Consider the following 27,510-nt stretch of genomic DNA (forward strand, 5'->3'; position numbering starts at 1 on the left):
CTGATATGGGTAATGATAATGGCATAACAGTAGATGCGAAGGATGGGCAAAGGGATAAATAGCAGTGTGCAGACCAAACCCTTTTATAGAAATTGTTGGAGCCAAATGAATGTCTAGAGTGGTAAACACATTTAGAGTGTTGTACAAACTTGGCTTAAATATCAATTCTCGGATAGTTTGAGCCGAGAGATGCCACCAAAAAAGAATAAATCTGAGGCAAGTTTTGGTGGCTCAGCACCTCCTTTCGGGCCCAAAAAAGGGAGACCAAGGAGAGTGAAGAGAGAGCTCATCCTTAAACAAAAGGTCCCACCGAAGAAACCAAGGCATCAAGCGAAGCGTGTCACTTTGGATTGCCCTAGGACCTACCAAGATCATAGAGGTGATGGATATCTTCACTTAGATTGCCCAATTTAATGGGATTTAAGTTTTTTTTTTTAACTAGGTAATTCTATTAATTACTATGAACATAAAATACAAGAGTCACAAGAGAAGTATCTATATGGCAAAGAGACTCAAGAGACTGTCATATGCCAAGAAGCCAAATCATCCCTGGAAATCAGGCCTGCATCCTGAATGGTGTTAAACTACTAGTTAGAAGACCTCTCAAGTTGCCAATATGATTGTGCAGCCCAGCATCCCAAAAGCACAAAAATTTCTTCCAAACAAGCCAATCTCATGGATGCATGGATACCCCAACAACATAATGCCAAACCTCAAACAGAATAGACCATATGTGTCTTGCCACTAGGCAAGAGAAAAAACAATGGTGACGGGTCTACTCATTTGTAGTACAAAAGAACCAAGAACCACTGGAAATGTTGTCTTAAAACAACAGCAGCAAGAGGGAGTCCACCCACCAACATTCTCCAATGAAGACTTCACATCTAAAAGGGGGTTTTATTAAGCTAGCCCACAATCAACATCATAGATTTCCACCAAGCTCTATCTTTGTGAAGCCCCCAAAGGGAATTAGCCTTATCCATCAGACATTCCTGATCCTTAAATAAGTAAATGATATGTCTGATTGGTGGATGCATACTCAAGGACCGGCCATCCATTAATTTTCCGATCATGCCATAGGCCATCGAAGTCTAAGCCAAGAAAGGGTTGCCAAACAAGGATGCCGGAATGGTTTCCCAATTAGGGTATCCTCTAGATACATGAGAAATCCTTTGCACTAACTAAAATGACATCAAAATTTGCCATGTTGGCAAAAGCACTTCAGCAATATGAAACTAGACTACAATTCAGCAATATGAAACTAGACTACACTTTGCCATTCTGTTCAACTTGGACCAAGCTTGTAGTTTCCCTTCTAATGAAACAATCTTAGAGGCAGCCATGTAGGGAAAAGCACTTCAGCAATATGAAACTAGACTACACTTCAGCAATATGAAATTAGACTACACTTTGCCATTCTGTTCAACTTGGACCAAGCTTGTAGTTTCCCTTCTCATGAAACAATCTTAGAGGCAGCCAACATTTCAGCTTGCAAAGAATTGCCTTGCAATCGACATCGCTTGGGTGTCAGTAGGACTTTCTAAGCACCACTTTCCATGAATAGACTGTATGAGTCAATAACATGCAAGATTTGATGGGATTTAGATCCTTTTTTTAGTGATATTGGCTCCTTTTGTTCATACAAAAGTAAGACCCCATAATACACAACCACATTCCAAGCTGGCAATATAGAGGTATCAAAGAACTAAATGGTGCGGATGTAGCATAGATGGTAGCTACTCAGGATCTTGTGTAAGCAATGTGCTCATGTATGCTCTGTTTTATGAGATAAAAGAGAATCATACTACACAATGCATGGATTTTCCACTTCAATGAGCACACATACTATACACAATACTAATGCAAGGTGTAATGCAATAGGGGCATGCTCATGCAACAAGGTGCCACTTGAATAGTGCCCTCATGAGGAATTTTTCACTTGCCAAAGCAGCCTTTTACAAGCATGAATAATGTGATGAAATGCAATCATGTATGCAATGCAAAAAGGGTACATATAACAAGGCAAGGATGTTGATTGAAGACAAGACAATGTTGAAACCTATATGTACCAAGAATGAATAAGATGATGAAACACAATAATATATGCAATGCAAAAGGGCAGATTAAACAAGGGATGCAAATATAAAGACAAGAAGACAATGTTGAAAGCTGCAGTGGCAAAGCAACCCCCTCACAAACCATGGAAGTCGATGTGAGAGGAGGAGCTGATGTTAACTATGTGATGCCAAGGCCTGGTATGAAGAGGCAATGTAGATGCAGCTCAGCTTGAAGAGCTGTGTTGGTTTAGCAGCCACTATGATAGCATCAAAGTGATGCTTAAAGCTTGAACTTGGGAGGGCAATCCTCTGTGCCAATGAAAGGAACAAGGGCTCAACCAAGAGAGATCATGGAGCTACCACAAAGGAGCCAACTATCCATGTCTCCAGCCTAGTCAGGACCAATGTAAACTTGCAGGGCACTTCAGCCTATGGACTGAACCCAAATAGCCTAATGATCTAAGAGTGAAAGTGCTATATGAAAATCCTAAAGTAAGTAGCATAAAGGGTGCTTTAGCCTCTGGGTCCAATTCGAATAGCCTAATGTGCTAAGAGTAAAAGTGCTAGCGTAGCCTCAAGAAGTACTAAGCTAATGCACCCTAAAAGACCTAAAAGATGCAAGCCTAAGGGTGTGGCAACCATGGCACGCATCCTTCAGAAGGTCTTTGCTAAGGAAAATAGTGTCAAGACACAAAAATGGATCTACATTAGAGGCCCTCATGAGAGTGGCTATATGAGCCTAGAGTGAGAAGTCTAATGTGCCTGGTCCACAAGATCAATCCACCATACATTTAACTGTCCTGAAGGGTGCTGATTGAGGGGGTTGTCCATATGCCACATGAAACCGGTCTACGACTCACATAAAGCGGTAGTTCCTTCATTTAACACCTGCTCTTTACACACACACACATAAACTGAGACCTCACTCCCTCGCTCAATACCAAATTGGCCAAGAAGACCGGCGCCCCTCTCAGTATTTCTTTATCAATTAAAAGATGGAAATTTACAAAAATGATAATGTTCCAAAATACATAACCTGTGAACAGTTGGTTTTCATCTCATCTAAGTAAATCCCAGCTGCATAAGAACAATACAGCATGTCCACATCAACATCCCTTTTAGAAAAGCATTTTCTGTGACCAAAACTCAATGATTCCAGTGCAAAATTGCACTCTGCATATCTCTAAATTCACTGTTCTTACTGTCCAACATGTCCTGAATTCACTATTCTTATTGTCCAGCACACTGTTCTTACTGTCTAGCATGTGCAAAATTTACTGTTATTACTGTTCAGCATGTGACCAAAACTCAATGATTCCTGTGCACAATTGCAATCTGCAGATCTCTGAATTCACTGTTCTTACTGTCCTGCATTTTCTGTGACCAATACTCAATGATTCATGTGCAGAATTTCAAAGAAAACGTAGAATTGTACCTTCGATGGAATCACCCATCATGCGAAGCATTTTCTCTGAGAATAGAGAGAGAGTTTATCAAAGGGAGCAAGCTCTACCTTCGTACTTGAGTCAGAGACGTAGAAGTACTCTCCATGGCTGATTTTCTTGCGGCAATCTGCCCTCAACTCCTCAAAACTTTATTCTCCCATCTACCCCTTATGCCTATTACGTTTTTTTTTATGCTCTCTCTCTCTCTCTCTTTTGGGAATTTGTGCCACATGGCATACATGTAACAATTTTTTCGTTTAAACCTTCTGGTCTAAAATTCTCCATGATCGGTGCAAAATTTGACCTCGGCACAGACCTAAGAATTAATCCTCGTGCAAAAACAAAGATAATGACGTGAATAGATTCTAGGGTCCAAAACTAGTAACTCCCTAAATTTTAGGGATGGTGACCCCTACATTCCTCAAGTTGTTTTGAGCAACTTTTATCATTATGACCACATCAAAAAGTATAATGTGGCTCAGTTACGGTGACTTTTATTCCGTGAGCATTCTCACATATGCATCTCTGTCTTGGCCAGGCTCATTGTCATGCACCATCTCCGGTGGCTATGCACACAGTCCCAAACCACTGGCATTCATTCTTCAGTGCCCATTCAATATGGAACCAGTCCTAAGACTCAGACAAACCATTAGTCCAATTTGTCCCAATGGTTGCCTCTTCTGGCCATGCAAAGATCCCGGCTTATTCCAAGAGAACTCTGGGGGTAAGAAGAAACAGCAACAAAAGAAAAGAAAAATAAAATATTTATATAAGTAAATAAATAAAGAAACTATAAAAAGTATCACCACCTAGTGACACCACATGTCCAACAATGCACCACTAAGACAGGTCAATACCAAGAGGAATGAGTAATGGGTGCAAGTATTAGAGAATGACCCCATCTCAGCAACCCAAGGGGACTATCATCTGCGGATGTAATCGTAATACCACTAATAAGGAGATTATCATCAACAATGCACTTGATTCTGTTCCATAAGATATAACACATACAATTGATGAAAATGGCAAATGATCTTGTGTTGCAGGTTTTCCAAACTTTCATTAAATCTTCCTATGTTTAATGTGACCAAGCAATTCTCCCAGCAGATCTCAAATCAAAAACAAGGGGAAACTTATGATCTTGGAAAATTGTCAAACAATGTATCCACTCTCTCTATGAAGAAGATTAAGCAGCTAGCATAGTAGTTGCATGATCTGAAACAGATGTCAGTTCCATCATAAATGCTAGAGTAGCTGGCTGATTTGGACATGATTCTTTCCATAATGATTGTAAGACCTTCATTTTACCAAGAGAATAGCCTAAACCCATAAGTTTCAGGTTTGTTTCTGCACTTGAGTAATATGATGTAAACAATATGTGCAGAACATACAGCTAGCTCTTCGACTTGCAGCAACAAAGGTAACACGGTATTTATGCCAAGAAATATTTGTGTTCTTCACGTCATAGCTAGCGACAATTGTACCATTTCTGATAGCTTAAGCATTACAGTTAGACCCAACTCTATTTGTGACTCTGCTTAGTGCAAATTTACAACTTACTCTTGGGCAAGCTTTTGTTGTTTTTCTTTCTCCTCCTCTTCAATCTTGCTCCGCAAATTGACACGCTATAGCACAAGAAAAACGAGAGACAGTTTCGATTTAGTATGCCAGCTTTCATAAAGTATCTAGTGGAGAAGTCATAACAGTTTCAGAAGTATAGAAGTCCAAAACTGGCACTTCAATTAGTTGAGAGATTATTAAATGACATATAGATTAAAGATTCATGAATCCTTCCTCATCAGCACAAAAGTCAAGACAATCAATACAGCTGTATGCTAAGATCATCAAATCTAGTACATAAACAGCAAGGTTTACACACACTTCAATCCCAAATCTCAACTCTCAACTTTAAAAATACACATCTTGGTGACTCCAGCTAAACTGGACAAGAATATCCCAACAACCATGACCACAACTTCAACTAGACACTTCCAAACTATGAAGAGACTAAACCAGGAGACTCAACAACTGCACTTCCAACAAACCAGCAGTTTGAAATGAGAGGGCCTCTTGCAAGCAACTGCAGACATCCAAGCAAACCTTCGATGATGACATTGGGCACCAAGAACCACATCAACAAGATAAAAGAAAAGGTAAACAAAGGAAAGAAGCAAGGTACAGCAATATGGAAAGACAATGATGAAAAAACATCTCTATTACACAGCACATGTTACAATCTTTCAAAGTAAATGCAGAAAAGAAGCAAGGCACAGCAATATGGAAAGACAATGATGAAAAAGAATCTCTATTACGCCCTAGAATCTTTCAAAGCTTTAAAGCATTGTGATTTGGCAAGAGTAGAAAAGCTTCATAGCTGATGCCTACATTAGTGTAAGCCCACGCATTTTGGAGTAAAAGCAACATGAAGATTGTAGAGAAACCCCAAGACATCCACAAAGTGTTTGTAATCATAAATTTTTATCATGAGTATTCCCATGCTGTGTTTTTGCATATTTCCAACAAGTTGGTCCTTGCAGAGCCACACACACACACACACACACACACACATATATATACCCATGATAATTGCTTCCAAATGGAATACAACGAACTTAATGACTTTAATATCTCAAAAATATATATATAAATATGATATGTATTTTTAATGCTTAGCATTGGCATTATTTAGTTATTCGCATGTAAGGTGCACATGTGAAGTGCAAGTCAATTAAGTCATAGTGAGACAACCTAAGTACCCTAAGTGAGCAGTGGGTTTGGACAAGTACCTGTGGGTGCATGACATGTGTTTGGGTCTAGGACATTAATTGAGCCATTAAAATGTCCAATGTTGACATTGGGACTAGACATTAAGTAATTAGTTAATGCTAGTTCTAGGCTAATCATAATGTTGGAACAACTTAAAGCTCCTTGGGGGTTAGCACATTGAATATAAATGGGCAGCAACTAGTTTTTGGGCAAGGACAAAGGGAAATTTTAAGTAATTTTCAAATACTAAACTTTGAACCTTAGTCAAGGCTGAAAATCACATTTACAAGGCCAGCACTTGGCAAACTTTCCCATGCAAGCTCACGAAAGGCTGATGCAACCATTCTGAAGATTGTAGAGGGGGAGAGAGTGTTGTCCCGGTAGTCACCAATATGTTTTGGCCATTTTCAGCCATCAAGGAGGGCTCCTGTAGAAGGCCACAACTGATCATGCAGCACAACAATACAGGGGCAACACATTTCCTTCAGTGGGAGGCGGTAAAGGTAAGATGGCTCCTAGAACAATGTATCACTGGCACTTTTGCACAAACCAAGCTTTCGTACCAGCATTCCAAGTAAGATAGTCAAGTCTCTAAAGCTCTCATCAGTAGAGCAACATCGTGGTGCCACTTTGGATGAGGTGCAAAGAAGATGAAAAAAGTGAAGAGGTTGGAGAGAGAGAGAGGGAGAGAGAGAGAGAGAGGGGCACTTACAGAGACAACCCAATACCATGGATTCAACAGTTCAAGCAATAAAGTTCAAAACATAGAGAGAAACAAAAGTGAAGAGTATGTGGTGACAAAAGTAAAACAACTGACACGTGATCAATCCTCCGAGAATGTCCAAGTCAAGCTGAAAAATGTAAACTTGGCTGAAAACACAAACTGCGGAAGAGCAAATCTGTGGACCAAAAAAGAATGGCTGCTAAACAGCAAAACCATCAACTATACAAGCAAATGCAGCAGCAAGTGGATAAAAAAGCAAGCTCAAAATCAGCCACATGAAGCTGGAAAACTGCCATCCAGTTGTTGCAAAGTCACTTGGACCTGCCAAAGAGGGATCAGCATCAAATGCAAGCTGTTTGGGGCAGTCAACGCACAATTAAACCTGAAAAGAGCAGTCAAACACAGCAGGCAGCACCAAAACCAAGCGAAACAGGCTCAGATACCATGTCAGAAAAGTGTGAAACAACAAAAGCAAAAACACACTGCTGATAGAGACCGCAATGGACACACACAACAAAAAAGAACATTGCAAGAACACAAAAGCTCAAAGAGAATATGCTCGGGAAATGGAATCCATATACTAAGGCTCAAGAACAGTATGGTATGGGAAGTGAGTCACTAGCAATGTGTACAAGTCTCCTCTCCACCTAGAAGTAGTCCTGCTGATAGGATGTGTATCTCAAGGAATAACTGAATGGGGGAGGGGCAGCAGCCTATAACTAGGCTACAAATAATGCATCAAAAAATACAAATTGGCCAACTCTAGAGGCGCCCAAAAATACAAGTCGGCCAGCCACAAAAAACATGGGCATAAAAAGTGAAATGCACTAAAATGCACATACTCTAGCACACATAAGATGTACTCTACTCACACTGTTTGCATCAGCGTCCAATTCTATCACCCTCATCATCGCACATTGGCCTTTCATTTGCCATCCAGCCTTCACAGCCGCCAACTCTGCTCCCTAAAGGACATTTTCTGCCTGATAACCTGTTTGCTTCTATTGGTGGCTGGCCTATCATTTGCCACCAGCCTTCACAACTGCCAACTCTGCTCCATCAAGGACATCATTTGCTGCCTGGTAACCTGTTTGCTTCTGTTGATGGCATCAGATCAGCCTGGCCTGATCATCAGCCTGTTATGGCCATCTTGCTGCTGCATTTCAGTTGGCAAACTGCTGCTCCAGCCCCAATGATGCCAAGACAGCTTCCTCAAAGCAAATTTCTTATGTCCTGCACACCAACATCAAGTTGAGGTAATTCGTTACATTCAAGATCTTTTCTAGAGGATAGCAAGTTCCCTCATCATTGCTCAATTTGCTCCTAGGGAGGATGCTTGGCCAGCCTTCTACTCCTTGAGCACTAAATATAACATCCCCCTAAGATCCAACCTGCACAAGAGACGCAACACGAGCCAAACTCACCATAAAAAGAACTAGACATCAAACTCACCTCCTAGTCGTAGAGCCAAACAAGTTCACCCCTAAGCCTGGGAGCTAGTAGCACCCTGAGTCACGACCACATCCCAAGGGTTGGCGTCCCATACCACCAGCCCACGCCATCCCGGTGTACGGATGTTTCAGCCATGGCCAAGAGTCCAAGAGTGGTGATTTCACAATGAATGAGCAAATATGGCCTTGAGTCCTACAAATAGTACTCAAGTCCTACAAATAGGACTTGGCTGTCCTGACCCCAAAGTGTCCTTAGTGTCTTCACATCAAGTCACTTCATAACCACTGTGACCAACGCCCATCCGAATGTCCAAGGACATAACACTAGAGTGTGAAGGAAACTACTAGGGTTTGCATTGAGGACACACAAAGTGTACGACCACGACAGAAACACAAAGAGACAGACACAAACACAAAGGGCAAAACTCAAACCCTAAACGCAAAACTCAAAACTCAAACCCTAAACGCAAAACTCAAACACAAACAGAAGAAGGGAGAGAGAACACAACTCTGAAGTGAATGAATGCTGTAAATGAATGTAAGAGTGTACAGTGTGCTCAAGGGCAGAGCAATGTCGGAGTGTGACGTCCACCGAAGACGGATCCCAAGCCTGTGACCACCAGTCGGAGTGTAGGAGTGCTGAATAGTGAATGGCAACAGGCTGGTCACCAAAACGCAGCAGTGTGGAGGCTGGAAACTGGTAAAGGCAACAGTGTACCACCGATCAGAGGCCAGAAACTGTACACTGTCTACTGTAAACAACAGGCCTGAAACAATGTCTGAGAGTGTCAGAGCCTGCAATGCTGAAAACGCAGGCTGGCTAACCCTGGAGATGATGGACAGCAGGCTGAACAGCAATCTGGAACAGTTTGGAGCAGTCGCCAGCAGCTGAGAGCTATCGCCTACAACAATGGACAGGTTGAAGATAATGTGGCTGCAGTCAATGATGGCTGGACAGCAGATGGAGGCAGGCTGTGTCAGAAGTGGAGCAGCGGTGGAAGCATAAACATGTGCTGAAATAAACTGCTGAAACACAAGACAAAAAGAGAAAAGAAAGAACACGATACAGATGAGAACTCAGATGTATGCACGAGAAATGGAATCCATATATCTAAACACGAGACAGTCGCATACAACAGTAAGTCACTGGCTGCGTGGGCACTGGCACTGGCTCCTCTCTCCACAGAGTCTGCAGATGGTGAAGATGAAGTGACTGACTGAGGAGGAGCCACTGAGTATAAATAGGCTGAAAAAGTGGGGAGCAATAATGCTGGTCGGACAGCATTTAATGCTGGCCGACTGCTGCATAAAATGCTCCACTGGCATAAAATGCCACACCAGAAAAATACCTAAAATATCTAATAAAAATGCCCAGCCCAGATCAAGCTCAGACTCACACATGAGCTGACAAATACTCTACTAACACCCTCTCTCAGATCATGGGTGATCTGATACAATACAATAGTACAATGAAAAGGGATCAGAAACTATACAACATAGAACCACCAAGTAGAACCATGGATACCCAAGCAGTGGGTGATCAAGCCACCACCAAGGTGCCTCGGAGAGAACCTGATGTCGATGTCGATCGTACCAAACACTTGAAAATAGAGAAGATCATAGCATGACTCTGTGTCCATTACCAATGTCTCGCAGTAGCATACAAGACCATCCTGTCAAACATGCCGCTGAACATATGTGACCATGGATTCTCCGCCTTTGGCCAAACCACCAAAGTGTCCCCTCATGTGAGCTCCAGACGAAAGCCTCCCGCTCTCTGTCAGATGACCAGCTCATCATGAACCTAGATGTCAATCCCAACTCCAGGATTTGATTCCGCCAGACTGAAGTCGATGCGTCAGGAACGTCCCTCTCTGGAACCTGTGCACCTGCATAAAAATATAGATGAGGCGCGGCCGCCCCATCTGAACACCCGCTCACACTCCCTCTCTGGCACAAGAGAGTCGTGAGGGATAACCTCATCACCACCACTAGAAAGCAACCGAGGAAGGGGCCACCAAGCCCTTCCCGCGATCCGAAGAAGAGGATCCCTTCCACGCCTTGGACTTCACCTTGGCCGGAGGATCAGAGTCAGAATCTGATGAAGGAGAGGACTCATCGATAGAGCCAGCATCCCGCTTCGTCTTCTGCTCCTTCTTCCTGGAAGCCGCTAACTTCTTGCAGTCCTTCCGCAAATGTCCCTTCTTGCCACAGTGGTAACACTGGGCCTTCGACTTCTTCTTCCCGTCACCCCTCTCTGAAGCTACATAAGCCTCACCTCCATAATGTGCCAGAAGCCGCCCCTGTAATCTCAAGGATGCCTCATGCTCAAGAAGCATCGAGGTCATATGTAACTTATCATCACTGGAAGTGCACGGAGGAGCCATATGGAGAGGATAAGACGAGAAGTAGAGAAGAGATGGAATTTAGAGAGGAAACACGGCCAAAACACAAGCACAGACTACAGAAAAAGAGAGTTTACATGCAATAGAACCCAAAATCTGATCAATAGAAGACAAAATCTGCTGCAGAAAGTCAAAAAATCAGTCAAAAACTGCCAAAAACAGCAAAAACGGCCTGAGTAACAATCACCCAGCCACGAGAGATGCTGAATCAGCAAAACGCAAGCTGTAAACTGGAGAAAAACAGGTAGAAAACTGTTGCCAGCAGTTGCTGATGAAAAACGCAGGCAGCAGAGGGTGCGTAGGCAGCAGGCGATGGCAAAACTGCAAAAAACGCAGGCTGAAAACAGCCCCAAAACAGGTCGCCTGGCTGCGACAGCAGTCGTCTGATCAGCAGGGATACAAAACAATCCTGAAATCAGCAAGAAAACACAGCAGAAACACAAATCCTGAAAACTGATACCATGTCAGAAGTGGAGCAGCGGTGGAAGCATAAACATGTGCTGAAATAAACTGCTGAAACACAAGACAAAAAGAGAAAAGAAAGAACACGATACAGATGAGAACTCAGATGTATGCACGGGAAATGGAATCCATATATCTGAACACGAGACAGTCGCATACAACAGTAAGTCACTGGCTGCGTGGGCACTGGCACTGGCTCCTCTCTCCACAGAGTCTGCAGATGGTGAAGATGAAGTGACTGACTGAGGAGGAGCCACTGAGTATAAATAGGCTGAAAAAGTGGGGAGCAATAATGCTAGTCGGACAGATACTTGTAATCAACAACCCCTCTCACGCCCAAAACTGAGCTAAAAGGTTAGACCAACCATTGTGATGTTTATGTACCCCAAGGTGTCCCACCCCAAAGCAGCGAAGGCATCGGACAAAGGGTGCACGTCGGCTACCTAGTGGCCTACCAAGACTATAGAGGAGATGGTTATCTTACCAAGGGAATTCAAGTACTCACCCCAGCGAGGACAGGGCATTGAACAAAGGGTGCACACCGACTGCCTAGTGGCCTATCAAGCCCTACAAAGGCAGATGGAACTACATGGCTTTTTTTTCTTTCTTTTTTTTTTGAATAAGTGAAGTAAATTTGATGGGATGTGGTCGATTAAGTGAAAGTGACCCAGAAGACGGGAGTAGGGAGGGTATACGCAACACATCACAAAACAAAACAAGCTAACCCATCCACTCAAGGTGTCGATGACGAGAAGAAATAGGTGATGAGGTATCCATGTGATGAAGGATAGTGGTGTGGTAACAACAGCCGCCGATGGAAACAGCTTAGGATCCGCGCAAGTGGTGCTCTGCACAATGAGATGCAAAGTATGCTACATGCTGAAGAATGCACATGCAGCAGGTGCCACTTGGACAGTGTCCCTCATGGGAAAATTGTTCACTTGCCCAAGAGCCCTAGTACAAGAATGATGTAATCATGCAATGCAAAGAGTAAGGTACAACAGGGGGAAGAAGCCGATGTCAAAGACAAAGTGCTGAAGCCTGTCGAATACCAAGAAGGGTAGGAATCCCTTCTCAACCTGGATGTAGATGCCGAAAAAGGAAGAGCATGATGTCGGGCTTCATATGGTACCGAGAACCATAAGGAATGAAAAAAGATAAAGTGGATGAAGCACCCCGCTAGAAGAGCAAGGTAGAAGTCACTGCCATGATAGCATCGAGAGAGATGCTGCACAATCCGCCTCGGGAGGGAAAACCGCCATGCTGGAAGAAGAGCAAGCACTCCTAAGATGATGAAACCATGAAAGAAACGGTGCGCATCCCCACATCTCTAGCCCAGGGAGGACCAAAGCAATCTACAAGTTAGCCCTACACTGAAAGACAAAACCCTGCAAAAGATATGAGAATTCTGCAAACACAAAAGCTAGTGGTGAGATGCTCCAAAGCAAAACAGAACAGAAAGAAAATCTAACTCAAAATAAATGCAATAAATGTGCATGTGTGTGAGTAAATGCAGCGGAAGACAAAAAAATGAAAAAACTAAGGATAATGAATCCTATGGGCCCGACTCTAAGAGTGCGAAAAATAAAAGCTAGACTGACCTAGGGTATCCGAAAGGACCTAGAGACATGCGAGTAGAAGAAGGTGGCCACCATCGCGTACGTCCAGTAGTAAGGATTTGCCAAGGAAACACTTGATGAGGTGGGGAGGAAGGTGAGATAGATGCATGAAGTGCAACGGGATCGGAACCTACAAACCAATCAGCCAGTCCCTCAAGGGTAGTGAAAGAGATGAGCTGTTGAGCCTATACACGTCCAACAGCAACAACAACGGGTGCTGAAGGAGCAGATGAAGCAGGAGCGGAGGGCGTAGCCCCACTGGATTGTGCAGTCGCAGCGGTCTACTGAGGCTTTTTAGATGGAAGACCTTGGGCCTTGGAGCGACACTCCTCGTCCACATGGCCTACTCTCTGACAATGTGTGCAAAACCAATTTTTCTTAGGGAGTTGCTGCCAGATAGATCTAGATTCTTTGGTTCCATCTAAGGAAGAGGAGTCACCCTTTGATTGGCTTGCCTTCGCATCTAGCGAGTTCTTACCACTAGTGGTTATCCCTCCCGAAGAAGAGGCAACCAACCCCCTCTGCTCTGAAAAAGGCTGTGATGAGGATTTTTTGTGGACTTAATCATACACCGTCGTGTAACGCAAAAACTGGCACTCAAACTCGTAGAAGGTTGGCATTCTAGGTTGGGAGATGATGCGTTGAATGAAATTGAAGTACTTGTCGAGACATTATTCAAGAAGAATGTAACCTGATCGTCATTTGACTTTGGAGAGCCAGTAGTGGCGAACGCGGCAAGTAACCGCCTATATTCAGCCAGCTTGACTTTCAGATCATCCCCTTCCTTAATAGAGAACTCTTGAAGCTCAAAGTCGAGATTGATGCGCCGAGTACGATCATGAGCCGCATAGCAGTCGAGAAGGTAACTCCAACGCTTTGACGCGAGCGGAAAGTGCTACAACTGAGAGTGAAACTCAGGAAGCAATCCCTGCATCAACTCAACATTGGCCGTGGCATTGCGGGCTCTCCATTGACGGATGTAATCAGAGTAAGCTAGTCGAGGGTCCAGCATAGGCTCTAGACCAATGACGAGATCCCAAAGACCCTGAGACTCAAGCCCTTGTTGCATGAAATTAGACCAAGCGATGAAATTTGACCCGTTAAAACGTGTCTTATCTGTGAAGGCATTCTTGGCCATTGCAACAGGAGTGGTAGTGCTCGAAGATGGATAGTGTGAAAAAGTGTAGTATGGGTAGGATGGGGAAGTGGAGTACACTTGGGAATGAGCCCCAAAGTGCCCACCAGGCATGCGTGTAGTGTGCAAGGTGGATCCATAGGTAGGGATGGGTTGACTAGGCATAGGCATGGTAGCCACATGAGAAACCCAAGGAGGTGGGACGGGAATACGGGAAGCAGAAGAGGAGAATCCCTGCCTATGTGTAACCCAAGGAAAGTGTGAAGACACACCATAAGCTGAGAATGAAAACCCCTGCATATGAGTGGTCATGGGAGATGTGAAGCTGGGGATAGTGAGGGAGATGCCCAGCACAATCAACCCAAGAGTTATGGGTGTGCTCATTTGTTGAAAGGTGAGAGGCACTATGGTAAAGGGTGGCATTTCCCCTAACGAAGTACCATGATGCAAAGAGGTAGAGAATGGGGTGGTGAAGGAAAAGCTGCTAGGAGCGGAGATGGAAGATCCAACCCCTAGGGTATGTGATGCACATGTGGAGTGTAATCCAAGGTTTTGGAAAGATGATGAGAGGAGTGATATAGAAGAGGGTGGGATGGGAGGGAAGAAAGAAGTGTGTGTGATATGCTCAAATGAAACAGAAGCTGTAGATGTACCTAAATTTCGTCTGCTTCGTGAGCACCCTCTATTGAAGTTCACATACATAAAGCTATCTGGATCCTATACCTCAAAAGAAGAAACAGGTGAGGGTTTTGATTCATACAACACAAAAGAATTGTACAAACCTGACATTGGACCTGGCTGAGATGATGAAGATGGATCGCCAGACGTTCCAAATGCCATATGTCCTCCATGATCGGAGAGGTGGCCAACCTCACCAACCGGTCCAGATGTGGTAGCAAAACTAGGAGAGGTGTAAACATCACCATACTTGTTGCAATAGTACTCCTCAAAGTCCTCGGTGAGGAGGAGTGTCGTCCTCCTCACCGAGTCCATAATGCCGTCTCAGGGCCTCCAATGATGAAAAAGCCTAATAAGACATCATAGGAACAGGAGAAGAAGGTGTCTCGGACATTGTGATTTGGTTACGAGTCGTATTGTGTGCCTCACACAAAGAATAGCTCTCCACAATATCCGCAAGATACTCTTTACAAGAGCACCAGCTCTGATAACATGTGAAGGAAACTACTAGGGTTTGCACTGAGGACACACTGAGTATATGACCACAACAGAAACACAAAGAGACACACACATACACAAAGGGCAAAACTCAAACCCTAAACGCAATACTCAAAACTCAAACACAAACAGAAGAAGGGAGAGAGAGAACACAACTCTGAAGTGAATGAATGATGTAAATGAATGTAAGAGTATACAGTGTGCTCAAGGGCAGAGCAGAGTGTGACGTCCACCGAAGACGGATCCCAAGCCTGTGACCACCAGTCGGAGTATAGGAGTGCTGAATAGTGAATGGCAGCAGGCTGGTCACCAAAACGCAGCAGTCTGGAGGCTGGAAACCGGTAAACGCAACAATGTACCACCGATCGAAGGCCAGAAACTGTACACAGTCTGCTGTAAACAACAGGCTGAAACAATGTCTGAGAGTGTCAGAGCCTGCAATGCTGAAAACGCAAGCTGGCTGACCCTGGAGATGATGGACAATAGGCTAAACAGTAGTCTGGAACAGTCTAGAGCAGGCGCCAGTAGCTAAGAGATGTTGCCTACAGCAATGGATAGGCTAAAGATAATGTGGCTGCAGTCGATGATGGCTAGACAGCAAATGGAGGTGGGCAGCAGGCTGGAAATAGGGCGCCAACAGCAGCAGAGGGTGTGTGGGCTGGTGTAACCTGCAAATAAGGATAATGGCTAAATGGGGACAGCCTGTCTATTTATAGATGTGAAAGGGCGCCCCAAAAATTAGGGTTTCCACTAAACTCTCTCGAACCACTCCCCGTTTTAGGGTTTCCACTAAACTCTCTCGAACCGCTCCCCATTTTAGGGTTTCACTTTAAAAGAGCATTTTTAGTGTATTTTGGGGCTGTTTAAGAGGCTAATCAGCAAGTAATGCATATTTTAGCTCAATATATAGGAGCTAGAGTAAGTGGATATTGACGAGCTTCAAGATTTCTTAGTACCCAAAACAAGTGTTGCTTCACAAGTACAAGAAGCGCATAGGAAGGAAAGAGCTCAATTATTTGCTCAAGTTTTAGGGTTACCCATGCGCAAGGTAGCATGGTTGTATGAGTCTCAATTTGGAATGACTCTGCCTTTGCTTCAAATCTACAAGAAGGCCATGAAACTAGGAACCACCACGGTTCCAATAGGAGACAATGTAATGTAATGCACTGAGGCACCACCCACATACATGTGCTCTGGGCAAGCAATGGGAAAAGTTAGGTAGATGACATGATTGGACAGCCGTGCAAAAGGCAATGGCAATAGCATGTCATGGTATACAAGATCATGGGCAATAGACTATCGGCAACAGATTGTGTTTGAGGTGTTTGGTTGGAATCAACGTTTTCCCAACGGCATAACACTAAAACATTGCTAATGTGGCATTTCATTAAGTCAATCACCTTTAATTGTTAAAAGTCACACATATAAAGTGTCAAGCTACTTAATGAAGTCAATTGCGCATTCTTGCGCAAGTGATGAAGGGTGGACTACAAACGAATCATGGTGTTCATCCTAGTGTAGATCAATGAACGCGTCTTCTTCATGACAAGTTGTGAGGAGCAACACAAAGCAAGTCTAGTTGTATGCTAAAGGAAATGCAAGATTCAGGTGAGATGGAGTGTTCATGGGTTGATCAATGTGAAGACTCTTTAAGGCAAAGCAAGATGGCGTGAAAAGTTGTCCCAAACAAGACAATTAGGCGACTTCGTGGATTTGAAGTGCTAGTTCATGCTTGAGGTCTCAAAGCTAATACTTGTACAAATCTCTATCGACTCTTATATTTAAGATTTGAGGATCTCTTCCACCTTGCTTGGTTCTCTCATCTTCTGTTGAGTTGTGCATTACGTCTATGCGTCTTACAATAATGAGATCTAACACACAACAAGAGTCGAGAAAGAGCACATATAGACTACAAGACAAGATTCAAAACAAATGGACTAGCCCGAAGTGAGCTCTCAATTTTTCATAAAGGTGCCCTAATACAACCTAATAAATAGGCCCAACACTAATGAAATGCACATTGCTAACATCCTCTTTCAAATCTCAAATGACCAATACAATAAAATACAAAGATGGGGAAAAACAAACCCCTAGGGACCATTACCATGTCCCATACCGCAAGAATCATATGCAAAAAAGAAACATTCCACCATAATACATATAACAACGGCAATGCATCATGGATACTCCCAACAATGTGTGTCAGTGGTAGACGCACCAAGGTCAATGTCGATCATACTCAAACCCTCATCAGAGAAAGTGGAAAGGGTTGGATCTCAATACATGTTACAAATGCCCATGTTGCTACTAATGCCCTGCAAAAGCACATCATAACCGTGGATTCCCTACCTTGGCCGAAACGTCAATATGTGCCCTCCATGTGGGAAATACTAGGAGCAAACAAAGCTCATCATCAAACCATCACATCATGGCCTAAGAGTCAAACCAAACTCCAAGCTTTGAATCACCAAAGTATTTTGATGCATGTAAAAAGCCTGCCTTAAGGTCCACCATATCCTATAGATGCATGCCAACATCAACATGAGCACCTGTCACGAGGACGTGAAAATTTGATGCTTTGCTTATGTTTAATTGACATTTGATTAAAGGATCAATCAAATGTGCAATTAAAAGATGCACATGTGTTGCACATGTGAGGTGCAAGCTACTTTTTTACGGTTGAAGGCCCAAGGACCCTATGAAAAAGATGGGTGTCAAAGGCAAAAGTTGTAACAAGTTACACTTGTTAGATTCTAGGTGAATTTTGGTGTTAGTTTGTCCCTAGGATCATTAATTGGCCATTAAGTGTTAGTGGTGACACTAGGGACTAGGCATTAATTAATGGATTAATGCTTGTCCAAGGATCAATTAATGCATGGGACCACTTCGGGTTGCAAATGGCCCAGCCAATTAATTTTTGAATGGGCAAGGTCAATTTTCTAGGCATGGATTAAGGGCTAAATTAATTAATTAAATGGCTGGAAATGGCTGAAAATGGATTAAGAAAGCTGCCACTTGGCAAAACTTTCCCATGCAAGTGGGGGAAAGGCTAAATAGGACTGAAGGGAGAGGGAAATCTCGTTTTTCATTTTGGAGCTGTTGGAAAGAGGACTGTTGCTGCCAGCTTTTGGGACCAATTCCCAATCATTGTAAACCATTTTGGTAATGGAGATTGTATATTCTTGACCTTGGGAAGCTTGCAATTGCTGCTGATACACTTTCTCCTGAAGATCACAGTCTCTAATGCTCCTATTGTTGTTGGTGCATCCATTTGGGGCTGGTACAGTAGGGCAGCAGCTGATTTTTATCAGTTCCTTGCGACAAATCTCAGAATTTTCTCTCTCTACAGCATTCTCTCATCTCCTTCAGCCTATGCTCAGCCATTCTTAACAATTCTTAGCCATTTGGAGGAGATTTCGGTCATTTTTGGTGGGCTAATCTATCATTTCTGCAGTAAACCCTAATTTACAGCAAAAATTAGGGTTTAGCAGACACCTTGGGATCCGTGCCAGATATTGAAGGCTCAAGGGACTGAAATCAGCAGCTGATAATTGAATATTATCAAGGGATTTCAGGAGCCAGCCCATCCCGAATTGATTTGGGGCAGCATTTGGCTAGCCAAGGGTCAAATTGGAGAAGAAGTCCTGAGTGAATCAAGGGGCAAATGACCCAAAAGGCTTGCTAGTCATTTATGACAGCAAGAGCAATTAGTTAGCATGAGGAGATTGAAGAATCTCAAGTTGTACTCCTTCCAATTGAATGAAAGCTAAAGAAATACCGCAAGGGGCACCAATTTTGGGGCCAACAGGGTGTCTACTATCCAAGAATGTTATGGTAAAGTGTGTATTTCATTTTACGTGCATTTATTTACTGCTGTAATTAACTCTTAAATTAGGTTATCATCACCCATTCCAAGAAGGAAGGCTAGTTTCAGCACCCTCTCACAATCATGACTCTCTAGCCCATGGATACATGAGAAGCACCATTTCACCACTATAGGACAAGGGCATCCTCACTCTATGTGCCAAGGCATACACCAAAGGAGAATGTCAATGTAGAGGATATCAGAGAATGCTAGAACTTGCATAGGTAAAACCACTTAGCCAACCCCACCATGCCATAGGAGAAGTCGACTTCCCTCTCTAACATGAGACTATTATCCGACTCAATCCAAGGGGTCAAGGGCTGATATCAATTAAAACCAGCCATGCCACTAATGAATCTAGTAACACTCTATGCATCAATCACCATCGATTCGTCATATGATCACCATTGAAGAAGCATGACACCACATCCTCTAAATTAGTCTCTAGGAGCACCAAAGATACAAAGTGATTCCGCTAAACTCAAAGCACACGCAAAGCAAAAGATGAATAACTTGCAGCTATCAACCAAAATCCAAGCATCCTCCAAGCTCAATAAGGAAGCCTTCGAAGAACAAGGTTACGCCACAGTGAAGAAAGCTCAAGCTAATTAAAAATAGAAAAGTCAAAAAGAAGATCAATGATATGCAACATGATGATGGAGAGTAGAGAGAAAAAGAGATGTATGGAGTTGTGGTCAACCAGCCCAAATGATCAAAGGGCTCAATAGTTCGATCACAACAATACAAGAAACAGGTACAGCAATGTACAGAATACAGTGAATAAACATGGCAACTGACACTCGTGAATCCTCTCTCGAGCTGAAATAAAATCAAATTACCACCAACCATAAAAACAAAATGACTTCATGCATGGAAGAAAAAATTAACATCATAAATGGCAAAACTTGATGTTAGAAGTCAAGATGGACGATGACCATAGAAATACAAGCAAAAAAGCGAAGTCAACAACTGTGTGGACAGGTAGCAACCGCATAGGAGACTCAAACAAAGCAGTGCAGCAGTTACGATGCATTTAGAGCAGAAAACGCCGGGTATTAGACTCCAGCAGGTCGCCAAACTGAAAACACAGCACTCATAGCAGGTCACCCAGCTCAATATGTAGCATTTACAGCAGGTCACCTAGGTTAAACGATGACATCAACAGCAAAATGCAATCATTGGCAGCCTCTGGAGCAATAGAACCAGCCTATAGCAAATTGAAAACAATGGGAATAGTAGCATACAACACCAAACCAGTAACATGGTCATCTGATACCATGCAAGACTGAGAAACTGAAGCAGAAGAACACAATTGCTGAACACTGAAAAGAACGAACAGTGGAAACACAAGAATTGCAAATGTACAAGCAATGCAATCCATACACAAGACATGAGATATATTGTACAAACCACACAATTGATGCCACGTGATGGCCAGTGTACCACCGGTCTCCCTCTCTCCAAGCAGATGTGATCCATCACGACAAGAATGGAGCTATGAAGTATATATATACTACACGATGAGACCTGAGACAAATGAAATAGCCCTAAGTGAGCCACCCAACCATAAAGGTGCCCTAATACAACCTAACAAATGTGCCCAACATGCATAAATGTACACTACTAACACCCCAATCCTGTCCCTGTCCCATGTTTCTATGCTCCTAATGGCTGCATTTTGCTGTCTGCACCAGATGTTGGTTGACCGCATCTGGACTGCTACCATTGTTGTTTCAACCCATCATCTTCACCAGAGGACTAAATTTTGCTGATGTCCTGCAATCCTCAGCTTCAATGACATTCTCTTTCACATCTGTCATCAAGTTACAATGGTTTACTATGTTCAGAATCCTTCCAAAGGATGGCACTTTCCTTCGTCTTCATCATCCCTCAGCCCACTTCTAGAGACAATACTGTTGGACAACCTTCCGCTCCTGGAGCACTCCCTTGTATCACACCTCTATATACTCAGTTTGTTCATTGATTTAGCATTCATTCTCTTCTTTCTCTAAAGCTCGTATGTTCATTGTGTGTTTGTTGTACAATCTATGTTTTCTCTGCAAACCTAGAGTTCCCTCACAGGTTGTTCATTTATGCACCCTCTTATTCAACTAGTTTGATTTCAAAAGCCAATCTAAAACTATATCCTATAGATACCAAGTGGCTCAAACTTCACAACCATTTGCTTTTTTTTAATTTTAATAAACATCCAACTCGTATTAGACAACCAACCAACTAAAATTTCTTGATGAGCAATATCATCAACCTTGTGAATTATTTAGTGCTGTGCGAATGCACATTTACCATTTGCTAACAAAAAGGGTGAATATGCACTAGGATTTGGAAACATCAAACATTTCATGATCACTTGGCTACAGCAATAAAGGCCAAAATTCCCTTCTTTAAAGAAATCAGATTTTAGTACGACAGGATTCTTGGTGAGTAGTACCTTCTCAACAAACTGCTCCCTCGTAACCAGTCCAACAGTTTCCTTCTTGAACGCACTTTCCAAGAGCTGCACATACACAAATGAAAAAATGATAGAACCAAAAACCTTCACTGTTGGAATTAACCAGCAGAAAAAGAGCACATGAATGACAAAACTCAAAACTTGGTAGTGGCGATCTTTACATGATTAATTGGATGACTCATTAATTTTCAGTAACGGATTGAGTAATTCAAACAAAAATATTTTTACAAACATGGCTGAACTACATTCCCACACAGTAAAGTGAACCCTCTGTTGTCTTTTGAGAGAATTGACAACTGACATGCCACAAAGGATAGACATAATAGACACTATGACAAGAATGCCAATTTTTAGCAACAAGCCTTTTAGTGTTCAATCTGTGCATTGATTCCAGTGAAAAAAGAAATGGCAAAAAGAAAAAAATCTATTAATAATAGAGTGAAAACTAGCATTCGCGTGATACGTTTTTGCTGGCAGCTACAAAGACCTTTCCTTAAGATATATGAGGAATTTTGTAGTCAACTCACATGTATCAGCAATTCCTATTACCAGAATCTTATGAATTTTAAAGCTTTTAACCAGTTTCTTCGAATTTCAAAAGCTTCTTAGGGAATTTTGCAATCAGGCATCCCTCTGAAAACACATCATTGCACTATAAGCCAAGGAATACTAAGCTGAAATAACTGTATGTTGTGAAGCCATCTTCTTCAAGGCTATGGTGAAAACCCTTGGCTTACCTCTGAGGTGCCAGAGCCGAATTGCAGGAGGCCCGTCTGGCCACCGGCCGACTTATTCTTGAGTTCTTGGATTCGCTTGCGCTCTACCTCACGCTGCTTCTCCAACCTGCGGATGCGGGCGGCATCCTGGGCTGTGCCGACATAACCATCGCCCATACCAGACATCTTGACTGGGGTTTTGTTCTTTCCGTTCCTGTGTTGCTTACAGGAGAGAGTAGCTTACAGCAGAACGATCAAGTATCGAAATGCTGCTTCATCTCTAGTAAAAGCACGCTCATCAGACAGAAACAAAAGGCTGTCTGGGCAGTTGACTTGGGCGCCGCCCGCGCGAGTATTCACGAAAAACCTTTTCTCTAGCAGATGCTTAAAAAAGGAGAGCTTTGAGTCAATTTGATAACTAGAAATTTTGTAAAATTCACTTTACATTAAACCTTAGTTTAAAATTCACTTCACATTAAACCTCAGCTTAGGGAACTAGTATTGGCACGCACTAGTTTTGTATTGCTCATGCAAAGTGTCAAGCAATTTCATCCTATGCTACCTACACACATCAAGCCTACTTCACATCCACCCATAGTTATTAAAAATGCGATCCACCCATCAAGTTTGAAGCAATTTCGTTCCTAAGCTACTTGCGCACATCCTACCTCACGTATTATATTAAGCCCTACGAAGGGCAATGTGATGTTGGTACAACGGTGGTTGCAATGGACTTTGATCGCCTCATTGGATGATGTGCTTTGCACATCAACATGCTTGTATATAACAAGGGTGCACATGAGTGCAATGGAGCATTGCCCGATTGTGAGGTTTTTTTTTTTCTTGGGTTGTGTTATACACTTCAATTTAGGCCTTTCAAATGGACAGAAGAAAACACGAAAAATGAAGAAAATAATGATTTTTTTCAAAAAAAGGGTTAGTACCCTTGCTTTACCCAAAACTTAACTCAATTTAACCAATAACCATCAAGGCAATTCAATGCTAACAACATAATGAGATGCAATCATATACGATTCATAACAAGTAAGGCACATGTAATCAATGGAGTTACTATCACTCTTACAAGACAATCAAAAATCAATTAATTGTAGAGTGAGTATGGCCCATTGTATGTTCATATTGTCGTAAGTGGAGTGCATGGAACATTATTTTTAATCTATACTACTATACTATTTTGGTTGTAGGTTTGGGAAACCCCAAACCTTTAGAGAGCTCTCCCAAACCTACCCCTCTTTCCAAACCTCTCTTTTTGTAATTAAAACCCCCTCTCTCTTACATGTAATCTCTCCCTCTCTCTTCCCTTTCCCCTTTTTAATTAAACCCCCTCTCTTTCTCACACGTAGGGCCTAGGCTCTGTGTGTGTGTGTGTGTGTGTGTGTTAGTTAAATTAAACTTTTCAATTTTAACTTCCCTCTTTTTTCTCCTCTTTTAAGTAAATAGTTTTAAAAGCCTTTTTAAAAAAATTTCCTTTTTAATTAAACATTTTTAGAAGCTTTTTTTATTTTAAAAATTTTGATAGTTTTTCAGATACTTTAAGAGAGAGAGAGAGAGAGAGAGAGAAGAATAAGAATAAGAAAGACAATATGAACACACACACAAAGAGAGAGAGAGAGAGAGAGAGAGAGAGAGAAGAATAAGAATAAGAAAGACAATATGAACACACACACAAAGAGAGAGAGAGAGAGAGAGAGAGAGAATACAGGAAATATAAAATTTAAACGGGAGAGAGAGAGAAAATAATAATAATAATAAATGAAAAAAGAGGAGAGGGAGAGAGAAGAAAAGGAGAGAGAAAGAGAGAGAAGAAGAAGAAGAAGAAGAAAGAGGAAAAGAGAGAGGGAGGGGGAAAAAGATAAAAGAGAAAAGTCTTTTTTTAATTAAACATTTTTTGACTCAAGAGAGAGAGGGAGGGGAGGAAATATATAATTTGAGAGAAAGCAAAAATAAGGGAAGAGAGAAAATAGAAAAACAGAGAGAGAATAAAAAATATTGAGAGAAAAGAGAGCGAGAGAAAAAAACTTGCAAGAGAGAAACAGAGAGGAAAAGAAAATTAAGGAGAGAGAGAGAGAGAGAGAGAGAGAGAGAGAGAGAGAGCGAGTAAAAGAGAGTTTCACTCTCTTTTCTCCCCCTTTAGATTAACCTTTTTAATTTAAAATTTTTTCTCTCTTTTTCCTACTATTTTGAGTAAATATTTTTAAAAGGCTTTTTAAAATGTTCAATCTCTTTTAATTAAATATTTTTATATGTTTTTTTAAATTTAAATTTTTTTTGACATAGTTTTTCACATACTTTGAGAGACAGAAGGGGGGAAGGGAGATAGAATAAGAAGGAGAGAGAGAGAGAGAGAGAGAGAGAGAGAGAGAGAGAGAGAGAGAGAGAGAGAATTTTTTAAAAAAGGAGAGAGAGATAGAGAGAGAATAAGAAAAAGAGAGGAGAGAGGAGGGAGAGAGAAATAAGAATAAGAAAAAGGACAGAGCATATGAACACAGAGAGAGAGAGAGAGATAGAATTTTTTAAAAAAGGAGAGAGAGATAGAGAGAGAATAAGAAAAAGAGAGGAGAGAGGAGGGAGAGAGAAATAAGAATAAGAAAAAGGACAGAGCATATGAACACAGAGAGAGAGAGAGAGAATTATAGAGAGCAAATATAAAATTTAAGAGAGAGAAAGAGAGATAATAATAATAATAATATAGAAAATTAGAAGAGGAAAAGAGAGCGAGAAAAAAACTTGAAAGAGAGAGGAAAAGAAAATTGAGGAGAGAGAGAACAAAAACCAAGAGAAAGATACATAGAGATGAGAAGAGAGAGAGAGAGAGAGAGAAGGAGAGAGAATTATAAAGAGAGGAAAGATAACATTTAAAAGAGACAGAGAGAAGAAATAGAAGAGGAAGAAAGAGAATTTAAACACAAAGAGAGGAAAGATAAAATCAAAAGAGAGAGAAAATATCAATTTTAAAGAAAGAATAAAGAGAGTGAGAAAAAAATTAAGAAAAAAAGGAAAAAAGAGGAGAGGGAGAGAGAAGAAAAGGAAAGGAGAGAGGGGAGAAGAAAAAGAAGAAGAAGAAAGAGGAAAAGAGGGAGAGAGGGGAAAAATGAGGAAAGAGAAAAGTCTTTTTTAAATTTAAAATTTTTGAGAGGGGGAAGGGAGAGAGAGAAGAAGAAGAAAAAGAAAGAGAGGGGGGGAGGGAGAACATAGATAGAGAATTATAAAGAGAGGAAAGATCAATTTTAAAAGAGAGAGAAAAAGGGAAAAAGATGATATATATATATATATATATATATATATATATATATATATATATATATATATATTCCCGTTCGAAAAATATTACTAAACCCGACCTTCCGTGCACCGTGTAAAACTCATGCAAAGGTTATATTCAGTGCCGGCAATTAATATGTAACCCCACGCGAGAAATCAAGGCCTCCGCATTGGCAAACTGAGCCAGGGGGTTTAAAACCACATAAACCGTGGGGAAACACCCTCTTGGGAGGAGGTTAAGTGGATAATATGCAAATAATTGCAAATTTTTTTACTAATTTTTCCCCAGCCGATGCGTGGCTAAGGGAAGGGGATGGGCTTAGCTGAGTGGTGGGCTGCATGAGGAGGGGGGAGGGAGCCATGCAATGGCCACGTGGGGGAGGTCCCCTCTCCCCCCTTGACCTATAAAAACCGCCCTTAGGGGGGTAAGAAGGGAGAGGGAAGGACTGCCGTGCTGCGTGAAGAGTGAGGAAGAGGCTGCAGGGGTCGCCATGTTGAAGGAGCCGCCACCGGGGGAGCCATTAGCCGCCGGACTGGGGGGACGCCACTGCCTGTGGCTTGACAGCCGCCGCCATCCCTCGCGCCATCATTCCTCTTCCACGACATTTTCATATTGCCCCCTCCCTCTTCCACGTGGATCTACCTAACTAGAAGCTTCTTAGAAGCTTCTTTAAGAAGCTTCTAAGGGGGCTTCCCTTCCCACTAATCCCCCATAAGTCCATTCCTAGACTCGAGATTTTAAGAGAGGAAGAGGAAGAACTCTCAAAGCCTCCATTTCCGCAAAGCCGTTCACAAGAGCCCTTTTCGCGAACCCCCTCGTAAGGCTTCAATTTTCGAAACTGCATTCATAGAAGCCCCATTCCCAAGAACTTTGTAGGAGCCCCATTCCCGCAAACAAGCTTAAATTCCCACAAGCCTGCTCGTGGAAACCCCAACTCCCGCAAGCACTCATTAAGTTCCAATTCCGTAGCTCTCCCGCAAAAGGCCCAAGCTCCAACCCCTAAGGCCTTCCATAAGCCAAATCCCACAAGCCGGTATTTTTTTCAAGGATCCGTACTTTAAAAGGGATCTCCTGCGTACGAGGGAGAAGGGCAAAGATCTTGAGGCTGCATACCAAGGCGAGTAAATTCGTAGACTGCAAAGGCAAACCAGAAGTTGAATTCACAACTACGATGGCCCCTAAAAAGTCACAAGGCGCGCCTGCAGGGGGTTCATCTCCTAGTATTCACGTGGATATTCCCCCGAGCCCACAAGTCCAGGTTTTTTTTCTATTTCACGTAAAAGTATTGCATTATGCACGATAATTTCATGGACTAGGATACACCTATGGATGTCAAATCCACCTAGTTAAACGCAATTGGAAATAAATTGGCTATTTAGAATTTATTAGAATTAACTCATGATACGAAATTGGTCATTGGTACTTTCAATGGAATGAACGAAAAAAACATAAGGTGTCTATGCATTTTAGGACCTTATTAGCAAGTTGCCTCTTGTGCATTTCAAAGTGACGGTCTAGAACGCCTACTGCCTATCTTTACAATGTCGAAATTATTAAAGTGCACATTTGATTAAGGCAAGGAAAGTTTAATGGCATGTCGCACTTTTAGACAAATCTCCTTTGTAATGATTCATTAAGGAAGTTGTTATCAACCGTAGGAAATAGCAAAGCATGGAAAATATTCTAAGGGCTACATGAAATAGGTTAACTCTAGCTTCAATTTGGCATGAATCTCATTTAACTACAGGTTGCATGTTGCACATTCGTCGTACACAAGAATTTCATTCATCAAGAGTTGTATTTAGGGAAAAGCTGTATGGTTCATTTAAGCATGAAATCTTAAAAGCTTAGAAAAAGAATAGAGGCATGATTCGTGAATGCAAGTCCTAGTAGAATCAATGGAGATTATGCCGAAATTTAACATGCGTTTTGGTCT

At 42.1% G+C, this 27,510-nt stretch overlaps 1 protein-coding gene across 2 annotated transcripts in view; it reads right to left on the minus strand.

Moving 5' to 3' along the window:
- XCT (XAP5 family protein) overlaps positions 1-22,623 on the minus strand; it is a 63,764-nt gene extending 41,141 nt beyond the window's left edge. The window contains exons 1-4 of one of the 2 annotated variants that reach the window (XM_087682362.1): positions 22,313-22,623; positions 21,555-21,620; positions 20,516-20,632; positions 5,063-5,127 (exon numbers count right to left, since the gene is read on the minus strand). In XM_087682362.1, the coding sequence (XP_087538488.1) occupies positions 5,063-5,127; positions 20,516-20,632; positions 21,555-21,620; positions 22,313-22,477 (413 nt within the window). In that variant the 5' untranslated portion in view covers positions 22,478-22,623. The remainder of the gene's footprint in view (positions 1-5,062; positions 5,128-20,515; positions 20,633-21,554; positions 21,621-22,312) is intronic. The other variant, XM_087682363.1, reaches the window with a different exon arrangement.
- Between the last annotated feature and the right edge of the window lie 4,887 nt (positions 22,624-27,510).

Source organism: Lygodium microphyllum, chromosome 7 (assembly GCF_053477565.2).
Source record: "Lygodium microphyllum isolate KBCC chromosome 7, Lygodium_microphyllum_v1.1.10, whole genome shotgun sequence".
NCBI lineage: Eukaryota > Viridiplantae > Streptophyta > Polypodiopsida > Schizaeales > Lygodiaceae > Lygodium > Lygodium microphyllum.